The sequence below is a fragment of the Lasioglossum baleicum genome, chromosome 6, assembly GCF_051020765.1.
Source record: "Lasioglossum baleicum chromosome 6, iyLasBale1, whole genome shotgun sequence".
Lineage (NCBI taxonomy): Eukaryota > Metazoa > Arthropoda > Insecta > Hymenoptera > Halictidae > Lasioglossum > Lasioglossum baleicum.
Window position 1 is genome coordinate 7,162,966 of NC_134934.1, and position 17,156 is coordinate 7,180,121.

At 36.9% G+C, this 17,156-nt stretch overlaps 1 protein-coding gene across 18 annotated transcripts in view; it reads right to left on the bottom strand.

The window, feature by feature from the left end:
- Mhc (myosin heavy chain) overlaps positions 1 to 6,476 on the bottom strand; it is a 52,047-nt gene extending 45,571 nt beyond the window's left edge. For 17 of the 18 annotated variants that reach the window (XM_076424635.1, XM_076424627.1, XM_076424629.1 and 14 more), the window contains exons 1-3: positions 6,458 to 6,476; positions 2,975 to 3,398; positions 671 to 814 (exon numbers count right to left, since the gene is read on the bottom strand). In XM_076424635.1, the coding sequence (XP_076280750.1) occupies positions 671 to 814; positions 2,975 to 3,181 (351 nt within the window). In that variant the 5' untranslated portion in view covers positions 3,182 to 3,398; positions 6,458 to 6,476. Of the gene's footprint in view, positions 1 to 670; positions 815 to 2,974; positions 3,399 to 6,457 lie in introns of those variants that run through there. The other variant, XM_076424639.1, reaches the window with a different exon arrangement.
- Between the last annotated feature and the right edge of the window lie 10,680 nt (positions 6,477 to 17,156).

Consider the following 17,156-nt stretch of genomic DNA (forward strand, 5'->3'; position numbering starts at 1 on the left):
CGCTTGTCAATCGCTTCTGCGATAAAAACGTCGTCGGTAGACTGCAGATTTTATGCATTCAAAAAATACAAAACTGTAAAGATATTAGAAGATTCTTATACTGATTAAAATGATTCAAAGTTACAAAATGTTCTGTTTCTTATAATTCACTTGGACATGTTTAAATTGCATAAAATTGACAGTCTAGTCATCAGGGTACAAAGCTTTTCTGAATCTCCTCGGTAAAAAAGAGGACTCTGCGAAAGCTCTGGACCACTGATGAGAAATTGAGGATCTGTGACGACAGAACTAGAAAATAAAACGATGTCGTGACACGTCTGGGTGTTTTGAACCGACATTCCTGAAAAATTAAGATTGTCATGCACTTGGAAAATCGACTGATGATCCCTGCGTGGCGTGGCGACGCGTTAGAGTGATCTGGAAAGGAAAGAGACATTGTGACTTGTCCAGGCAGCTTCAGTCAATGCCTCGATGCTTGTTTCGCATGCAATTTCTGCATTCAGCGACGGGACAAAAGGAAAGAATTCCAAAGAGCAACGTGGTGGCACGTCCAAGTGCTTTATCCAACGTTTCCTCTCTCGTCAAGGTAGCAAAAATCGGTCGGGTCACGTGAATCCTCAACACAGAGAGAGAGAGAGAGAGCTATCCTCGATCGGGGGATCGGTCTTACGTAAATAAGTTTGGCGTAGTAACGTTGCTTCAGATTGTGAAGGACCGAAGCATCGTTGAGATACGTCAGATTCGACATGTCCTCGGCTTTTTCGTACTTTGGTGGATTTACTTGTTGCAACTGGTCCTTCTTGAAGTCCTTGGTCTACAGTGTCCCGGGGAAAAGAAAGAGCCGTTAATGATCGATGTATGAGAATAAACTTACGTAGATTAGTTTGCTGTAGTAACGCTGTTTCAAGTTGTGCAACACGGACGCTTCGTTCAGGAACGTCAGGTCCGCCATGTCCTCGGACTTCTCGAACTTTGGCGGATTTACTTGCGACAGCTGATCCTTGCGGAACTGTTTCGTCTGCGTGGGCATTCTATTTCAATATCTCGGACTCTCTAGACACTTCACTGCTTGATACAGCTTTCTTATTCCGAGAGCCATGCTCGGAGAACACGCGGAGAACAATAAAGTTCTCGACTTCTGAACTACTTTCAACATTCTTCACTACTTTACTTTGAAAAATTCTTTTAGTACAATATCGTTCTATTGCTCCATAGTGTTCTACCGAACATTACGCGACGCAAATTCTTTCTGGTTAATTCAGAAGAAATATGTTTATATTCGACCTTCACTATTTTAATGAAATACTCTTCTATTCTGATAAAATCGTGTTTGAATTCTTTCGGTTAACCCTTGACTGGTATACCGGGGTCTCTCGTGACCCCAACAAAATTTTGGGTACTGTAACTCTCGCTACTGGATTGCACAGAATAATTTTTTAAATCAAGTTTCTTTAACTTCTTTAGAACATTCGGATTATTTAATCTTAAATTATTACTTCGGGTACAAGGTATCCGAGAAAATTTATACAACATTTTAGAAAGATCCTAGGCTGTGATACTTCGTATATATAATCTGAGTAAACACTGTACCACTTAAGGGTTAAATTTGATTAAATTTCGAAAAATACCAGGCAAGAGAGGATTGTACTAAAACGTGAGAAATATGCTAAACGAGATGCAAGAACAGTCGTTTTCCTATAAATATAGAACGTAGCGAGTCGAAGTTGAAGACTGGGATTACAGTCACGAAGTTTATTTTCGTATTAGAAATTGAGTTTTCGTTTGTCGGTAAGGGATGAACGCATAAGTTGATGGACAAAGATCGTTCTTGTAGGTCATCAATGTGGAAAGATCTACATCTCGACTCGGTCTCTTTTAATATACACTTTCATACGCGTCTCCCTCCATCCCACTTTCGGCGCTCTAAAAATATGTTGACCCATGTTTCGAGAAGTGGCGTTTCAATTTATTATTACCGGTGCCGACGACGATGCTAACAATAGCATTTCAGCGACGGTCGCCGGATGACAAGGAAACCCGGCAGGGTTTGCTGAACCATTATGTAACAAAGCATTTGGAACAGTGAAATTTCGTTCGAGATTACGTCTCGGAGCCCGCTTTTCCCGACGAGAATAACAGAAAAGAATCTAGAGAACGTTCGAACGTAAAAATAACAAGCGTTACGTCAAGCGAAGCTCAGCGTCAGATTTTTATGTTCAGGCAATTTAACGATCAAACATTTTGTCGGAATCTCGACTGAAATATAGAGCAACGAGATTGTAACAATTTTCAGCATATGTACTCGAAACATTTTTGCGGACGCGGTTCCGTCGAAAAATGATTTTTAATACAAGTTTTGCGGTAGACAATTTTGCTTTCAAGACTTATCTTCGCGTAGAGAATTTTTCGAGTTACTTTAAAAGCTGAAAATGATTTTTCTGTTAATAAGTGAAAGGGATCGAGACGCGTATGTTTTATAACGAGGAGTTTTGCTGCCGGTGCTTATTTTTGCACCGTAAAAAAAGGGAACGAAGCCAATCGAACGGTAGAGTGTTAGATGACAGCATACGCTGAGGAACTGCCGAACGGTTTACCCCTTTCTAAAAATAGAGCAGTTCGAAACGACGAAGCTCCGGTATTCCTGCTTTCCTTTTTATACACAGGAAGCCGCCATTAGTCTTTTCTTAGAAAAGGAAGAGAAGCTCGCTGTCTTATCTCTCCGCATGACAATTAAGGTGGTTGCACCCTGAATATTTCCATCGTGCGCGGGCCACGGGTTTCTCGATTTTACGAGGGGATATAAAAAGAACGAAACGAATTCGATTGAAAAACCGAAAGGCTGTACCGAGCCAAAATTATTTATATCGAGAATGGACCTATTTAGAGCCGGTTGTCTCTTTTATCAGTGAAGAGTGATTTCGAGAAGTCGAAGACTGAACGCGAAGGGAATGATTGATAAAAGATTAATGATTACCTCGCCGCCAGGCAATCCGACGCTGACAACATCACCCTTGGTGGCTTTGATCTCACCAAGGAGATATCCCTCCTTCTCATCGGGTACCCAGCACGCTTTTTTCGCATCGTACGGTTTCGTCTGGTCGATTCTCTTCTGCTCGAGAGAGACGAAGAGATATGGGGTTGGATCTGGATCCTCCCCCTCTTGCTGCACAGGTCTCGGCATCTTTCGCTCTTCGCTTTTTACCTAGTTGAAGTTAATTACTAGCGTAATAGCCTCTTAATTTTCCTAGGAAGGTCTGCGCGCCTTCTACGTCGTCGTTTTCCCACGTGTCGAAGGGTGGGAAGGATTTCCTTATGGCTTCGTTTCCTCGCTCTTCTTCTCGTTCTTCGGAGAATTCGGCGGCGGACGGACTACTTCTGGCGGCACGTTCTGAGCGGCCCTGTACAACAAAATGATCAGTGTTGTTGGCATTAGCTTGCGGATTGCGAACCGCGGCACCGTTTCGACACCCCCACCCCGACCCACCGGCGGGCGCGATTCGTCCAACAGATTTGAAAATAGCGCTCCTTCGGCATATAGCTTTTTATACCGCCGAACAAGCTTGGACTCAACCCCTTGCATCTCCAATTGCTTTCTCTATTTTCTTACTAATGTTTGTAAAGAGAATTTTTCAAATGTACTTAAAAAAAACAGATATACGTTCTTTTTATGTAAAAAAAATGTTTCATTCGAAACGTACTTCATCAAAACAGTGTCTTGATTACTACTAATATTAAACAATGCTCTATTGCTCTCTAAATAATTGACACTTATATAAGGAAAGAGAATTTTTTATTTGAAAGCTATTTCAAAAACTAGTTTCTTGATCGGTGATAATATTAAACTGTCTTCTTTTGCTAAGTGTGTTCGATACAGACACGTATATTACTTATCTAAGGAAAAAGAAAATTAACTTTATAAAATATAAGACAATTTTTACAAATGTCAAGCTACCCGTGGGTGCAAAAGGTTATTATTTAACTCTAATGTCAATACTCGATTTATATTCGTCTTGAAAAATAGTGAAGTTATAGAAACTACTTTCTTGTAGAACTGTAAATTAATTGTTTAAGTCTACAATATTATTAAACATCATCGATCATTTCCAGCATTGACATGAAGGGAAAATAAAGAAAACAGCATTTTTTAATCTGGTGGATACATTGCGCCCAACCGCAGCAATATGGTTAACAAATGTGTAAAACCAATACCAGCTAACCAATTTTTCACTTAGTTCAATAATCCTACTATTTTTTGTTTAATAAAACATAAAGAGATCTCTACGTAATACTATTGTCGCATACCACGCGAATATTGACCGTATGAATACTCAATATGTAAATTATTTCTTAGTTACAAAAATGCACTAAAAAATTGTACAACCTCTTTGCAGATTTTGTTAAGTAAGTTTCTCTAGTTCGAATTATTTTGTTTCGTTCTTACGTGATTCGAATTTGAATAAAGTTTAATTGTTAAAATAAGTGATTTTGTGCAATTTAAAGTTTCCGAAATGTCCAGAATTTGTTTAGATCTTTTAAATTGTAAACAAGCTACTAACTACTGCAAAAATGAAACAGAATTTGTTTAATGTAGACTACGGTAACTCGGCTGAGCGAATAAATTTGTAAAACTTCGTTTTGTATTGAAAATATCAAAACGGCTATTGCTTTACAAGTAATTCCTCTTTATATTCCATTTTGTAATTCCTATGTAGACAGAATATCCGAAATGCACTGAGTGAAATCATTCTTCCTGTGTTCCTAATGATATTTTAATCAAAGGCATCTTGAACGCGCAGAGTGTGACTTCACGTTAGAGTATTACGCGCAGTTGATATATGTATGTATAACGTCCCTATTATAAAATACACTCGTGTAACCAATTACGATACGTATTAAATTCCATTGAACCAACTCATCGATTAAATTGTTCAACCCTTAAAAAGAGCGAAGAGGGAGACCATTAAACTTACGAATAGACACGTATTCCACATTTATTTTCACCTATTTGTCAAAATCGAAATACTCGTGGACTACGAAGCAAACCGAAAAAAGCATAAATGCTGATAAATGTATGTCGGAGAACAAATCTATGATTAAACAAAAAAAAAAATATTAAAAGACCCAACGATGATAAGGAAGAGAGTATATATGTCCGACAGAAAATCAAATAAAATGAAAATCTAACACAATGAATTCAACTAAATAGGACATACTAATTTTCAAAAAAAGAAACAGACGAGAGGCTGCACACGGGCAGTCTAAACATGGCGATGGGAAATAGTGGATCAATCGTTGAAACAAGACACCGTAATTCTAACAGATCCAAGAAAAGCAACGTACTTCCGGAACCGCTCGGTCGAAACAAAATGGCGACCACCGCACTTTTGACGTTCTCTACGCGGCTCGAAATCTCTCAAACACTTCGGATCCAGAGAATCTTTCGAAGCGTCGAAGCAACCCGGAAATACTAGGAATATTCACTGGAGAGACTACGAAAGCAGAACTGGATCAAGCTGAACTACTCCGATATTGTAATATGAAAATGGAGAACGCGCGAAGATTTCTCGAAAAATTCGAAATCTCTGCCGCACTTGTGGAACGGATAGAAGACTCAAGAATCGAGATCGGGAATCCTGGTATCTGGTAACACCGTATAGTTGCACTGATTTCTGATATTCAACACCAATGACGTCACCGGTTGATTAAACTCACGCTCGAAGAATTCCACTGGGTTTTATATGTCCACGGACGTATTTGGGTTGAGGCGGTGTATGACGGGGGAGGGTGGGTTACGGGTGTGCGTGAGAAGATTTTCGGCAGAATGAAGTCAAAAAAAAAATCACTGTTTTCCCGGTTCACTAAGAGTGGGGGTCGCGCACCAAATTCTCCCGGTTTTCTCGCGCGACGGTGTTGGTTCCTTAGCGATAGAATAAGGACTACACCTCGAAACCAATGTCAGTCACAGTCCGAGGCATAAGCTCGACAAATCACAGTGTATCCACAAGAGGCTCCTTCCCTCTACCAATGGGGAAGATTTAATTACCGGGCGACGAACATCACTTCCGTTCTTTACCTAATCCTTCGTAATCGAGAGAACAGTCGGTTTGCAAGACTGGAGAAGAGGTCACTAGGCACAGGCTGCGGATCAGCGAATCTCGAACAAAATCCCCTAGGTTCTTCCTCACAACCACGGTTCTTTTTCTTTTTTTTATTTTGTCTAATACCTTCTCCCTTTTTTCTCGAATTCGATTTTTCGTCCCTGGTCTATGCGACTCTTTCGGGTATCCAATCTCCTCGTCGCTTCGTATACTCCCTTTTCGCTCTTTCGTTCTTTTTCGCTCTTTTTTTCTGTTCGTTCCGTTCGCTATCCAAAGTATCTGACCGTTAATGTTGTAATGTAATCAAAGAAAGAAAAAAAAGGTAACAATCAGACGAAACACCGACGTGCTGCACTTACGTTAGAGAGCCGTTCTGTCGGGGAAACGAGCGGGGGCTCCCAATATAAGCGCGTGCAACGTGATCCTCGAATATAACGAGCTCGACGATTGGCCGGCGACATGGGCCAATACGGGACCGTGTTAGTTCTTGGGCCAATCTACCTTTTTAGGTGGAGATGATACCAAAAGTGTGACAAGGGGTGGTCACGGAAAGCTACAACCGCCTTGCTTAGCTGAGTGAGATGAAAATAGACGTACAAGCGAGATAGGGAGCTACTTTCGACAGGCGAGCTTTCTGGCACATCCGTTTTTCTCCTGTCTTCCGATGTCCCTTCGGATCCTGTGCCACGATCTAGGTCCTGGATCCTCCTCGAACGGTACACCCCTCAGAGAACCAGCCATCGGGTCCAACGGGAACCCCCTAAGCTAGAACCCGAGAGCAGTCACGCGTTCAAACAGGGAGCTTTTGATCCGCTCCAAGATCAGCAGTCCACGTGGAAGACGCACGTGCTTGATGATACCAGCTGCAAGCATCTTCGATGAGCAAATTACCCCGACTTCCTTCTTGGCTGGGACGCTAAAAGAATCAAGCAGAACCTCGAATTTTATCTAATATTCAGACATTCCATGCGTTCAAGTATACCTCAAGGACGTTTCGCTGTATACTGAGTCAGACGCCGTGTCTTTGAGCCTGAACGTCAAATTTTTCGACGGTTTGTTCACATTTCTTCACGAACATTATTCCTCGTTTAACTATTCGTCATTTGCTCTTGATTATGCTTGACTAGTTCTCACTCCCAGACTCGTGATTTATCAGGGACGATGTGAAATACCTTTATTTTTCATGTATACATAAATACATAACAAATAAATTTATCAAACATTAAAAAACACAGGACAAGAACTTCTAACATGTTTTTTAAACTTGGAAGAGAATTGGTCGTTTCATTGTATTGTGTTTTATGGCTTTTAGTCCACGCTGAAAACAGTTTCAAATGTCAATGGATTTTATTAGATTGTGTAGATAAAAATTGTAGATTTAATTGCGTTAGCTATAGAAGGAAAAGAGGAAACTTGTAACGTAGATATGTAGGACAGGGTATACAATAGTAGCTGTATGAATAGGCGAACGCCTATGTTTTCGCCTGACCACCACATACGTAAGCACACCGTAGCCTCTATTATTAATGCGAAAGCATACTGGTAATACTTGACAAGTCCAAATAAGGACGTTGTATGAATGATGGTTTTGTTCGTGGATGTGTTATAGAATTTTAAAGTTGTACATTTTGGTATAAACTTGAAAAGTCACTTTTTCGAAATATTACATTTTTACCGATGTTGTGTGTTTGACCAAATATCAATTATAAAGGGAAACATGTGTGAGACTTATCACTGAACCGGCTTTGTTGAAATAAAATTTTTTGTTGACATTATTTGCAAAATATTATTTTCTGGAGAATTGTCTTTGGACATGCAAGTGTAAATGAAAGATTGCCGTGACAAAAAAAACAAATGTTAAAAATACAATGAAAGCAGTTTTTAAAATTATTATTTTCTAACTACTATAATCGCACTTATTATTCTTGCACATGTACCTGCTGATCATTTATAAACGCTTGTCGTGAACACAACTATAAATGCTACAAGCAACAATTACTACTGTCACTCACTGAAAGCCTCAAATGTCAAAGCATTCATGAAGCAATGTGTGTAAAAGGAATTCCCAATGAATTTGAATTTATATATTGAATTTATCTATAACCTAAATTAATATTAATGCATCATTCAGGAAAGGTAAGTGTCTCATCGATGACAGTTTTTTGTGTACGCAGTAGTAATAGTACGCGAGTAGCCAGACATGGAAAGCAACGAATCTGTCGCGAGATAAGTCTCAGCGTGTCTCTCTCTGAAGTACAACAACAATAACAATTATACTAACTATATACACGAGTGATTTCTATATGCGATTCTCAAATAACTCTTGAAATTTTTTAGAAACGAAGCTGAATCAGCATTCTAGCATAAAATACGTTAAACTTTAATTATGTATACACATTCAACATTAATGTACATTTTTTAATGAAAATCGTCAATCAAACGTTCATACAATTATAATTAACTCTTTGCACTCCTTCGTCGAGTGTGACTCGACATCAGAGAAAGAAAATTGTAAATAAAACGGGTTTTTAATTTTTAGTTAAAAACACAGATAAAAGTTCCACAAATATAAATTACAACAAAGTTTGAGAGCTATATTTAATATGATTAGTGAAAAAAAATTATTTAACATAGGTAGCAGTCAAGGAACTGTCCTTTGAATTAAATTTCAAATAAAACACTTAAAATAGTAGCGAGTTGTTGGCAACAAAATTGTGAAAAATAATTCGAAGTGCAAAGGGTTAAGTGTTGTTTTCTATCTCTCATATTGCATGATTCTTACGTTTCAGCGAACTGTCACTATTGCTGTACATTCTCGAGCAGTTCTGTGACTATAGGCCAAGATTCATTACAAAAACGCCCTACGGACTTTTAAACCGAGTGCTTCTATAATTACACGATGTAATTTCGGCACGTTCGATACGAGAAAATAACCTTCAAGGGTGTACATACATATATTATTATTTAGCTATTTCGTGGACTGCATAATCGCGAATAGGAAACCTATATTTCACAGATTTGGCATCTGTTTTAAGTTATACTTCCGCTTAGAAATATAATTACCGTACTGCTTTTCATAAACATCTATTTGGCTTCGAAATTCACATACTTGAACCTGCCATCATTTTTTCACCAGTAAATATTTGCCATTTTGTATTTTCGGATAAGAGCTCGCTTCCGGATAGAATAAATGAAATTCAAACCACCAATTACAGGCACACAAGTGGATTTATTGCACTTTTTTAAACATAATTTTATCTTCCAAAATTGTTGGTAAAAGCTTGATACTTACATACGTATATTTTCTTTCTCATCAGTTGCATATGTTTTTTACTTTATCGAAGTATATGACCATTTGAAGACGCACGCCGCCATATTGACGACGTCAAGAATCAGAAACTTCTAAATAAAATGGCGAGCAGCTCCACAATGATCTCAACAACAAATTCTAGGAAACTTTATTAGGTTTTACACAGCTACTTAGTAAAAAATTAAATTCCTAAAGGAAACTACACTTTACAATGAAATATAATTTGCATGAAAAGAAATATAAATAACTAGACCAAGCTATAGCTAATAACCAAGAGGTCGAAACGACGTGAAACACATGTAGAAAAAAATTTATGAATTTCATAATGCAGAAGAAATGTCTGAATTTCTTGTCACTGGTCGGGATTCGTAACTGAATAATGAGCCGGCGACCCACTTAACCGTGTTAAGTGCAGTCATCGAGCAACTGCCGGCGACTCCACTCAATTCTAATGATTTCAATGAAATTTTCAGTAACTGTGATCGGCAGCAATCGAAGGTAGGAACGTACGAACAGTCAGGAATACCCGTCTTTGCCTGTCTATTAATACTCCGCGGCACCGAAATCACTCGCGGTCCCTCGTGGCATCTGTGCTCGTCGTAAGAAATACGAGCGAAGTTTCTAGGACGAACTCACTCCAAATCAATAAACAGAAAAAATCCCGTCTAATCATCGGCCCATCAAAGTCGAAAGACGCCAATACAAACCTGACGGACACGCATCGACGTTGCCCCCTTCGCAAACATCGTTCCGGTATTTGTTGTGACTGGGAAATAATAATTGAAAACATTTACACCTGCCTGCAACACAACTGACCAACGGACCGACAGAAGTATAGTCGTTTATACCTTCGATAGTTAAGTAAGCAAATACGTGTCTCAGTCACCAACTCACTATCAGCTTTAGTAAGTTCCATGTTTATCCTTTTCTTCCAAAAATAATTCGGAATGATATACTAACCATTCTCAGTCACAATAATAGGCAATTCATATAAAATCCGTTTCTAATTAAAGATAATTCATTTGGAAGGGTCTGATTCATTCGAAATATCGGAGACATGATAACAATCTATTTCAAATCACATGTAATTAATTGGAGAGAAATGTGAGCGACATTTCTGGGGAAAATTGTTCACATGAATACAAATATTGAACTTGTGTGTGTATACATTATTGTATACACAGACTCAATGTTAGTTTAGTCTGTAATTAATTTGTGATTCACTCAACGTATGAAAGACAATTTTGAGTACATTATTTACCTGCTAAGAAATATTTAACTTGTACATACATTGTGTAATATTGTAACTTCGACCACATTGGTCCAAGTTACTCTGCATACAAAATTTGTGTGAAAATTGTGTTGCACAAAAGTGAAGCGAAATAAATCCTCTGTATGTTACACCGTCACCAAAAATGAAACTTTTCACACGACTCGCGAGAGTAGTAAAATAACCAATTTATGAAGATGTCCAATGATGCGCGTCGATTGAAATATTGCCAAAACTATTGACTTCATATTGAAATGTTGAAAGAAACATTTGTGCTTCAATATTTATAGATCCGTTGGAATGCAGGAGATACAATTTTTATTGTCTTGCTGTCAGGGTTACAGAATGTCTTTACCTTTCTAATGGAAGCTCTCTTGCATCAGTATTATGTCAACGTAAAAATTATAATTATCTAATTTTTATATACAACAACTTTTCAATCAACGCACAATTTAAGAACACATGTGATACACTGGCAATTCTAAAAGAAGGCGATGAATGTGTGCATAAGCATGTAGCTTGAAGAACCTTAGAGCTGTATGAAATACACACGTGATTCATTCAAGAATTACATACTACATTTGATACGCACACATTTGATTCGATATATCATAGTACACCTGTCTATTTTTATTAATCTAAACTACTCCTAATATTCAGGAAAATGGCGTAGTATGCAGTACGCGATTGTTATATTCTCGGATGGGACATCTATCATAATAATCGATCTATTAGTCATTTTTCTAGATTGAATGGAATTCTTATCGCTGCCACGAATGCGTTGTCAGACACAATTATTCCAGAAGACTGCCATTTCGATGAACATTCATTACGTTCGCAGCTGTTTACATTCCGCGTGTGCCTCCTCTGGCAGTCGCAAGTGTGGAAATTCTTGATTCATATCCTAATAGGCGTTTATATCTAGTTGGCGCTTTTAATCCCCTATGCGCAGAATGGGACAATAATGAATGACCGTGTCGTTAGTATTACTCTGATTCATAGAACATACCTTAAAAAACATTACCACTGCCTTGTAATCGATCTTTCAATTACAATTACACAATTCATGGTAACAATTAGACTTCGGATGTTTATGCAATTTTTGATTTTTGCAGGAAAATTTCAAAAAAGTGGGAACGAATAAAATATTATTTTCAGTGATAATGGAGATTAATTGTAATTAACATCTGGTAATCGATAATTCGGCATTATAGCATTTATAGAGATCTGAAATAAATAAAAATCGTATTAAATTCTGTGGAATTTTCTTGAAGTCTTACATACATAAAGATCCGCAGCCTAAAGATAATCAATTATAAGAGCTTTTACAAAATTATATTTTATTAACAACCATTTGCGTAATAACTAGCCTGCGGATCTTTATTTAAAATAAAATTTTTTTCCTTCTTTCATGATCTCAAACAGCTGAAAATAATACATCGATATCCTTTCAACTTGTGTACCCTTCCAAATTGCATCGGCCTATTTTTACTATAAACGCGTAAAGTCTGCAGTCTAGTAATAATCTTGAATCTTTTTGTAGGCGATACGATTACTATAGTTTCTACATAATGATATAATTGACATTTCTTTTTCTGAATTAATTGTATATCATTGAATGAATTGAAAATAATGTTTACCAGAAATGCATAAAATACGTGTATTGATCATATTTCCCTATATTTGACCATAAACATAAATTGAAAATGTGCCTGTGAGATCATTAGAAAGTGTTAGGGGATTAGGAAACGTGAAGTAGAGTAACGTGTCCGTGATAAAGCACGGCTGGCCAGTCGACAAATCTCGAGATAAAGTGTTCGAATCCCACTCACTCGATTCCTCATCTTCCCGGAAGCCTACATATTCAAACGGTAACATTTTCTTAACAACAAATTCCGAATTACAACAAGAAAATTTTCTTACAATTCATCGTACAGTTCTCGAACATCTTATAGATTAAAACAACATAGTTTTTTACATGATATCCACTGTCGGTAGATTCTCTTAGGTGTTCCTTGTGATAAATCAATTTTTTAGTTTACTCGGTAGACAAGTATCTAATCGAGCCGTGTCTGGACCGGAGGAACGGACTGGCACAGTTTCTCGTTGTCACATCCAATGTCCGATAAAATGAATGTCCAACATTATTCTTGAAAATCTGAAGTAATGTGTTAGACATTCGTTATATTTGAACGGTTCACATTGTCTGACACTCAGCGGAATGTCACTTGGAAGTGTGCAATTTAATAATTAGGCTGCGAATCGTTACATGAACTTTTTATATTATTGCTGAGAATATTTTTATATTATTGCTGACTTGTTAAATTTATTAAACGTAGAAATACATTTCCATTTAACTTGATCTTTTCTATCTTCTATCTACCTACTGCTCCTCAAAATCGATTAAAAACAAAAATTTAGATCAGCTTTTTGCCAATTCGAACACTCTAACATTTTCTTCACACGTCTATGAACAATTAAACTTGCACGCTGTCAAGAGAATATTAATGTTTTATTTTAATGTCCGTGAATAATATAACAGAGCTGCTATATTTTCAAGAAAAAAGAGAATATTTTAAATGCATCGTTGCACCCGCAAAAGTTATTAAAGTCACAGAAAGCTAAACCTATTTATATCTGTGTAAATTTCTTCCGCCTCGAACAAAACAAGAAACATAATCCGTTCCAATTGCATAACTCATTCTGCTTACACCTCATACCGGTGAATCACCTGGATTAGCCTTTATTAATGTTGCTAATGTTGCAGTCCGTCCAGAAGGACAGTTGCCACTTTTATGCAGTCTACAAGGTCTTTATAATATTCTAGAGGTAACACAATCGTGTTAGAAATAATTAAGACATTAACTGTGGGACCGTATAAATGTCATGACATCAATATTACTTATTTAATGAAACGACAATTTACTTTACGCTTATTATTGTGCTGTGGATCTTTATATAAAATAAAAATGTTGTGAATCGATTGCAATCTTTCATTACTAATTTCAATATAATGCAAATATTTATGTTAATATTTTTAATGTTTTAAATCTCTCGCTTCCTCGTTTTTGTCATGAATGCATAAAGTCTAGCTGTCATCTTCATTATTGTATGGTTACGCTTTTATCCACCTTACATCTCGCAGATACTAATTAGTATACTCGATATATCAGTACAATAATTAATTTTTAAACCTAAAATAATTGACAGTCCATTATTACCAAAATTATATCAGTTTGGTGAGATTCGAGTGACTATAATATTAATATCGATTTCGATTGGGTAGGTGATTCGTTCTGGAGAAATTGCTTGCATTCCTAGAAAAATTAATTGGACGAACTGATGCGAGCACTCGCAGCCTCGAGACGACATTTTCCCTCTGAGCGTTCGAAGGAAACATGAATTATTTCTGTCCTATCGGTGGAAAACGGAAACGACCGTGTAACCTTCTACAATCATTTGTGTAAAGCGGGGTTTATTGCGTCAAATATTCGTGACGTAAATCGCGCAACACACATCGTCAGACACTGGTTCCCTTTAATCAGCCACCCTATATTAATCCAACGAGAGTGAACGTCTTCCTTTCTACAACCCCAACAGAATTTAATTAACAAATTTATACGTATCAGTAAGTTTTTCATTAAACTTGATAAATTAGATCTAAACGAGACTTGGCACTGATAGCACACCACCACATTAATTTCAGATCGTACAGCTTCATTTCGCCTGCATCCCTTGCAAGCTTTGGATCCATATCCTCATTAACGCGTGTTTTTCTGGTATAGAAAGCTAGCTTCATATTTCTTGTTCAGAGGCCTGGAAATGCATCACGTTGAAAACTGCAGTCCAATTTGCACCTACTATTGACGTCATGCCAAAACTTTTTCAGGCTGGCGTGAAAAATTTATATTCGCTTTCGCAACTGCTCCAAAGGATTCGTAGCCAATGATTCATCGTGCGTGCCATAGTGTTGTGTATTTTGCTTATTCCAGTTGTATCTCTCTCTCTCTCTCTCTCTCTACACTCATTCTAGTATAAAATTATTATACTTACCTGCCATAAGCCAGTTCATTATTCCTAAAACTTTTCGTACTATGCAACAATTTACAGGTGGACGATACAATAAAAATACAGAGCATTGTATTTTTAACAACACACAGGGTACATTTAAGGAGAGCTCTGTTCTATTGATAAATAAAATTAAGTAATAATAGATATATTAAGTTCAAATAAATAATTGTATTATCCAGTTGGAAGATTTATCCAGTTTCAATAAATAAATAAATACAGACAACCTACAATTCTAACATAATTCATGTGTAAAGAAAGCTGAAGATTTCATGTTTACTTTTTATTGGGGCAAACGAATGTTTGCTGCATTTGATTTTTTATTTGAAAAAGCATTTCGGTAAGAACATGCTGCCACGTCTGAGTATAAGATTTTCTTTATGACAAACTGCAATGGCTAAACGTTGGTGCGAAGCTGGCGTAGGTATATCCAAAAATAAAAAGTTCTAGGGTCTCCTAAACCCCGATACATGGTCGATGTGTTTGCACAGCGGCGAATTATTTCGTCGGCGGATTCCGCTTTTCGTGATAAGTTGCGCACAGCCTCCGCCGGTGTTATTCTATACTTATTATGCGTAGCGAGCTACAAATGGCATTGTTTTAATCAAGATTGGAAATTCTATGGATACGTACACACCAGCGAGATTCGGAATGCATAAAAATAGATCGGTTACGCAACTCGCCTGGTAAATTAAGATTCTGACGCGGGCGGATGCCATACGGATGTTTATTGCGAGACTGTTGAGACAACGCACGCTCCTTTTACAAGTCCAATACATTCGCACATAAAAACCTCAAGTGTAATTAATCGGCGAATCTATATAAAGGTGCGCTCGTTCGTGAACACCGAAACAGCATAGAACAATGATTAAAGGATAACCTCCTGTTCCTCTTTTTCGTGCAAAATGAAATATGAAGTACTCATATTGTAATTTATATTTTCTATATTATACAGATACAATTGTTTAATTCGGACAAGTAGGACTCGCAACATCACAGTCTTATGCGATGTGTCCAGTCTATATAAATGTTATTTTATATAAAAATATTTCATTTGATCGATTCATAATGTACGCACATCGAAAACTTAATAAAAAGCCGTCTAATAATTGTCATAAGAGTTACTATGATATTACATAACACACTGTATTGGACAAATTATAAAACCATCCATCTTGAAAGAAGATTAGCCGCCAAAAACAATTTTATATCCTATTTTCAGTTTATTTTTTTAATTAGAATTATCCTCTCAATATTTATACCGAGACACCCTCTATAATTGTTGGGTCTACATCTTTTTTCATAGAGACTCATCTGGTCTATTTTCAGCTTATTTTTTTTAAATAGAACCACTCCTTTCCTATTTATATCATGAATGAATACTGAGACACCGTGTATAAGCTCTAAATTTTGTTCATAGACCTTAGTCTATTTGCGGTTTATTTTTTTAAATAGAACCACCCCTTTCCTATTTATACCATGAATACCGAAACACCCTGTATAATAGTGAGCCTTAAATTTTGTTCATAGACCCTAGCTTATTTTCAGTTTATTTTTTATAATAGGCTCATCCCTTTCTTACTTGTATCATAAATACCGAGACACCCTGTGTAATAGTGAACTCTATATGTTGTTCATAGACCCTAGCCTATATGGAGCTTATTTTTCTAAATAGAACCACCCCTTTCCTATTTGTACTATGGATACTGAGACACCCTGTATAATAATAAGCTCTAACTTTTGTTTAAAGACCCTATAATCTATTTTCAATTTATTTTGTAACATAGGCTCATCTTTTTCCTATTTACCTTGAATAATGAGACATCCTGTATAATAATGAGCTGTTTTTTTTATCCATTTCGTTCATAATTTTTTTAAATACAACCACCCTTTTCTCCTATTTGTACTACGGATATCGAGACACCCTGTATAATAATAAGCTCTAACTTTTGTTTATAGACCCTAATCTATTTTCAATTTATTTTTTAAAACAAGCTCATCTCTTTTTTACACATTGAACAATATATAGTGAGCCTCAAATTTTGTTCATAATCCCTAGCCTATCGTCAGTTTGTTTTTTACAATAGGCTCATCCCTTTCCTATTTATACCATAAATACTGAGACACCCTGTATAGTGGTGAGCTCTAAATGTTGTTCATAGACCGTAGCCTATATGTAGCTTATTTTTTTAAATAGAACTACCCCTTTCCTATTTATACCATGATTGCTATGCCACCCTGTATAATATAGTCAGCTCTAAATTGTTTCATAGACCCCAGGCACGTCGTCTAAGGTATCTATTAGGTAAGAGGTCCTGAACTGTCTAGAAGTTAGTGTTTTCTCGCAGTTTCCTGACAGACAACCAACTGATTGACAATTGCAGCTTGCGTAAGCCATGGATCTCGTTTA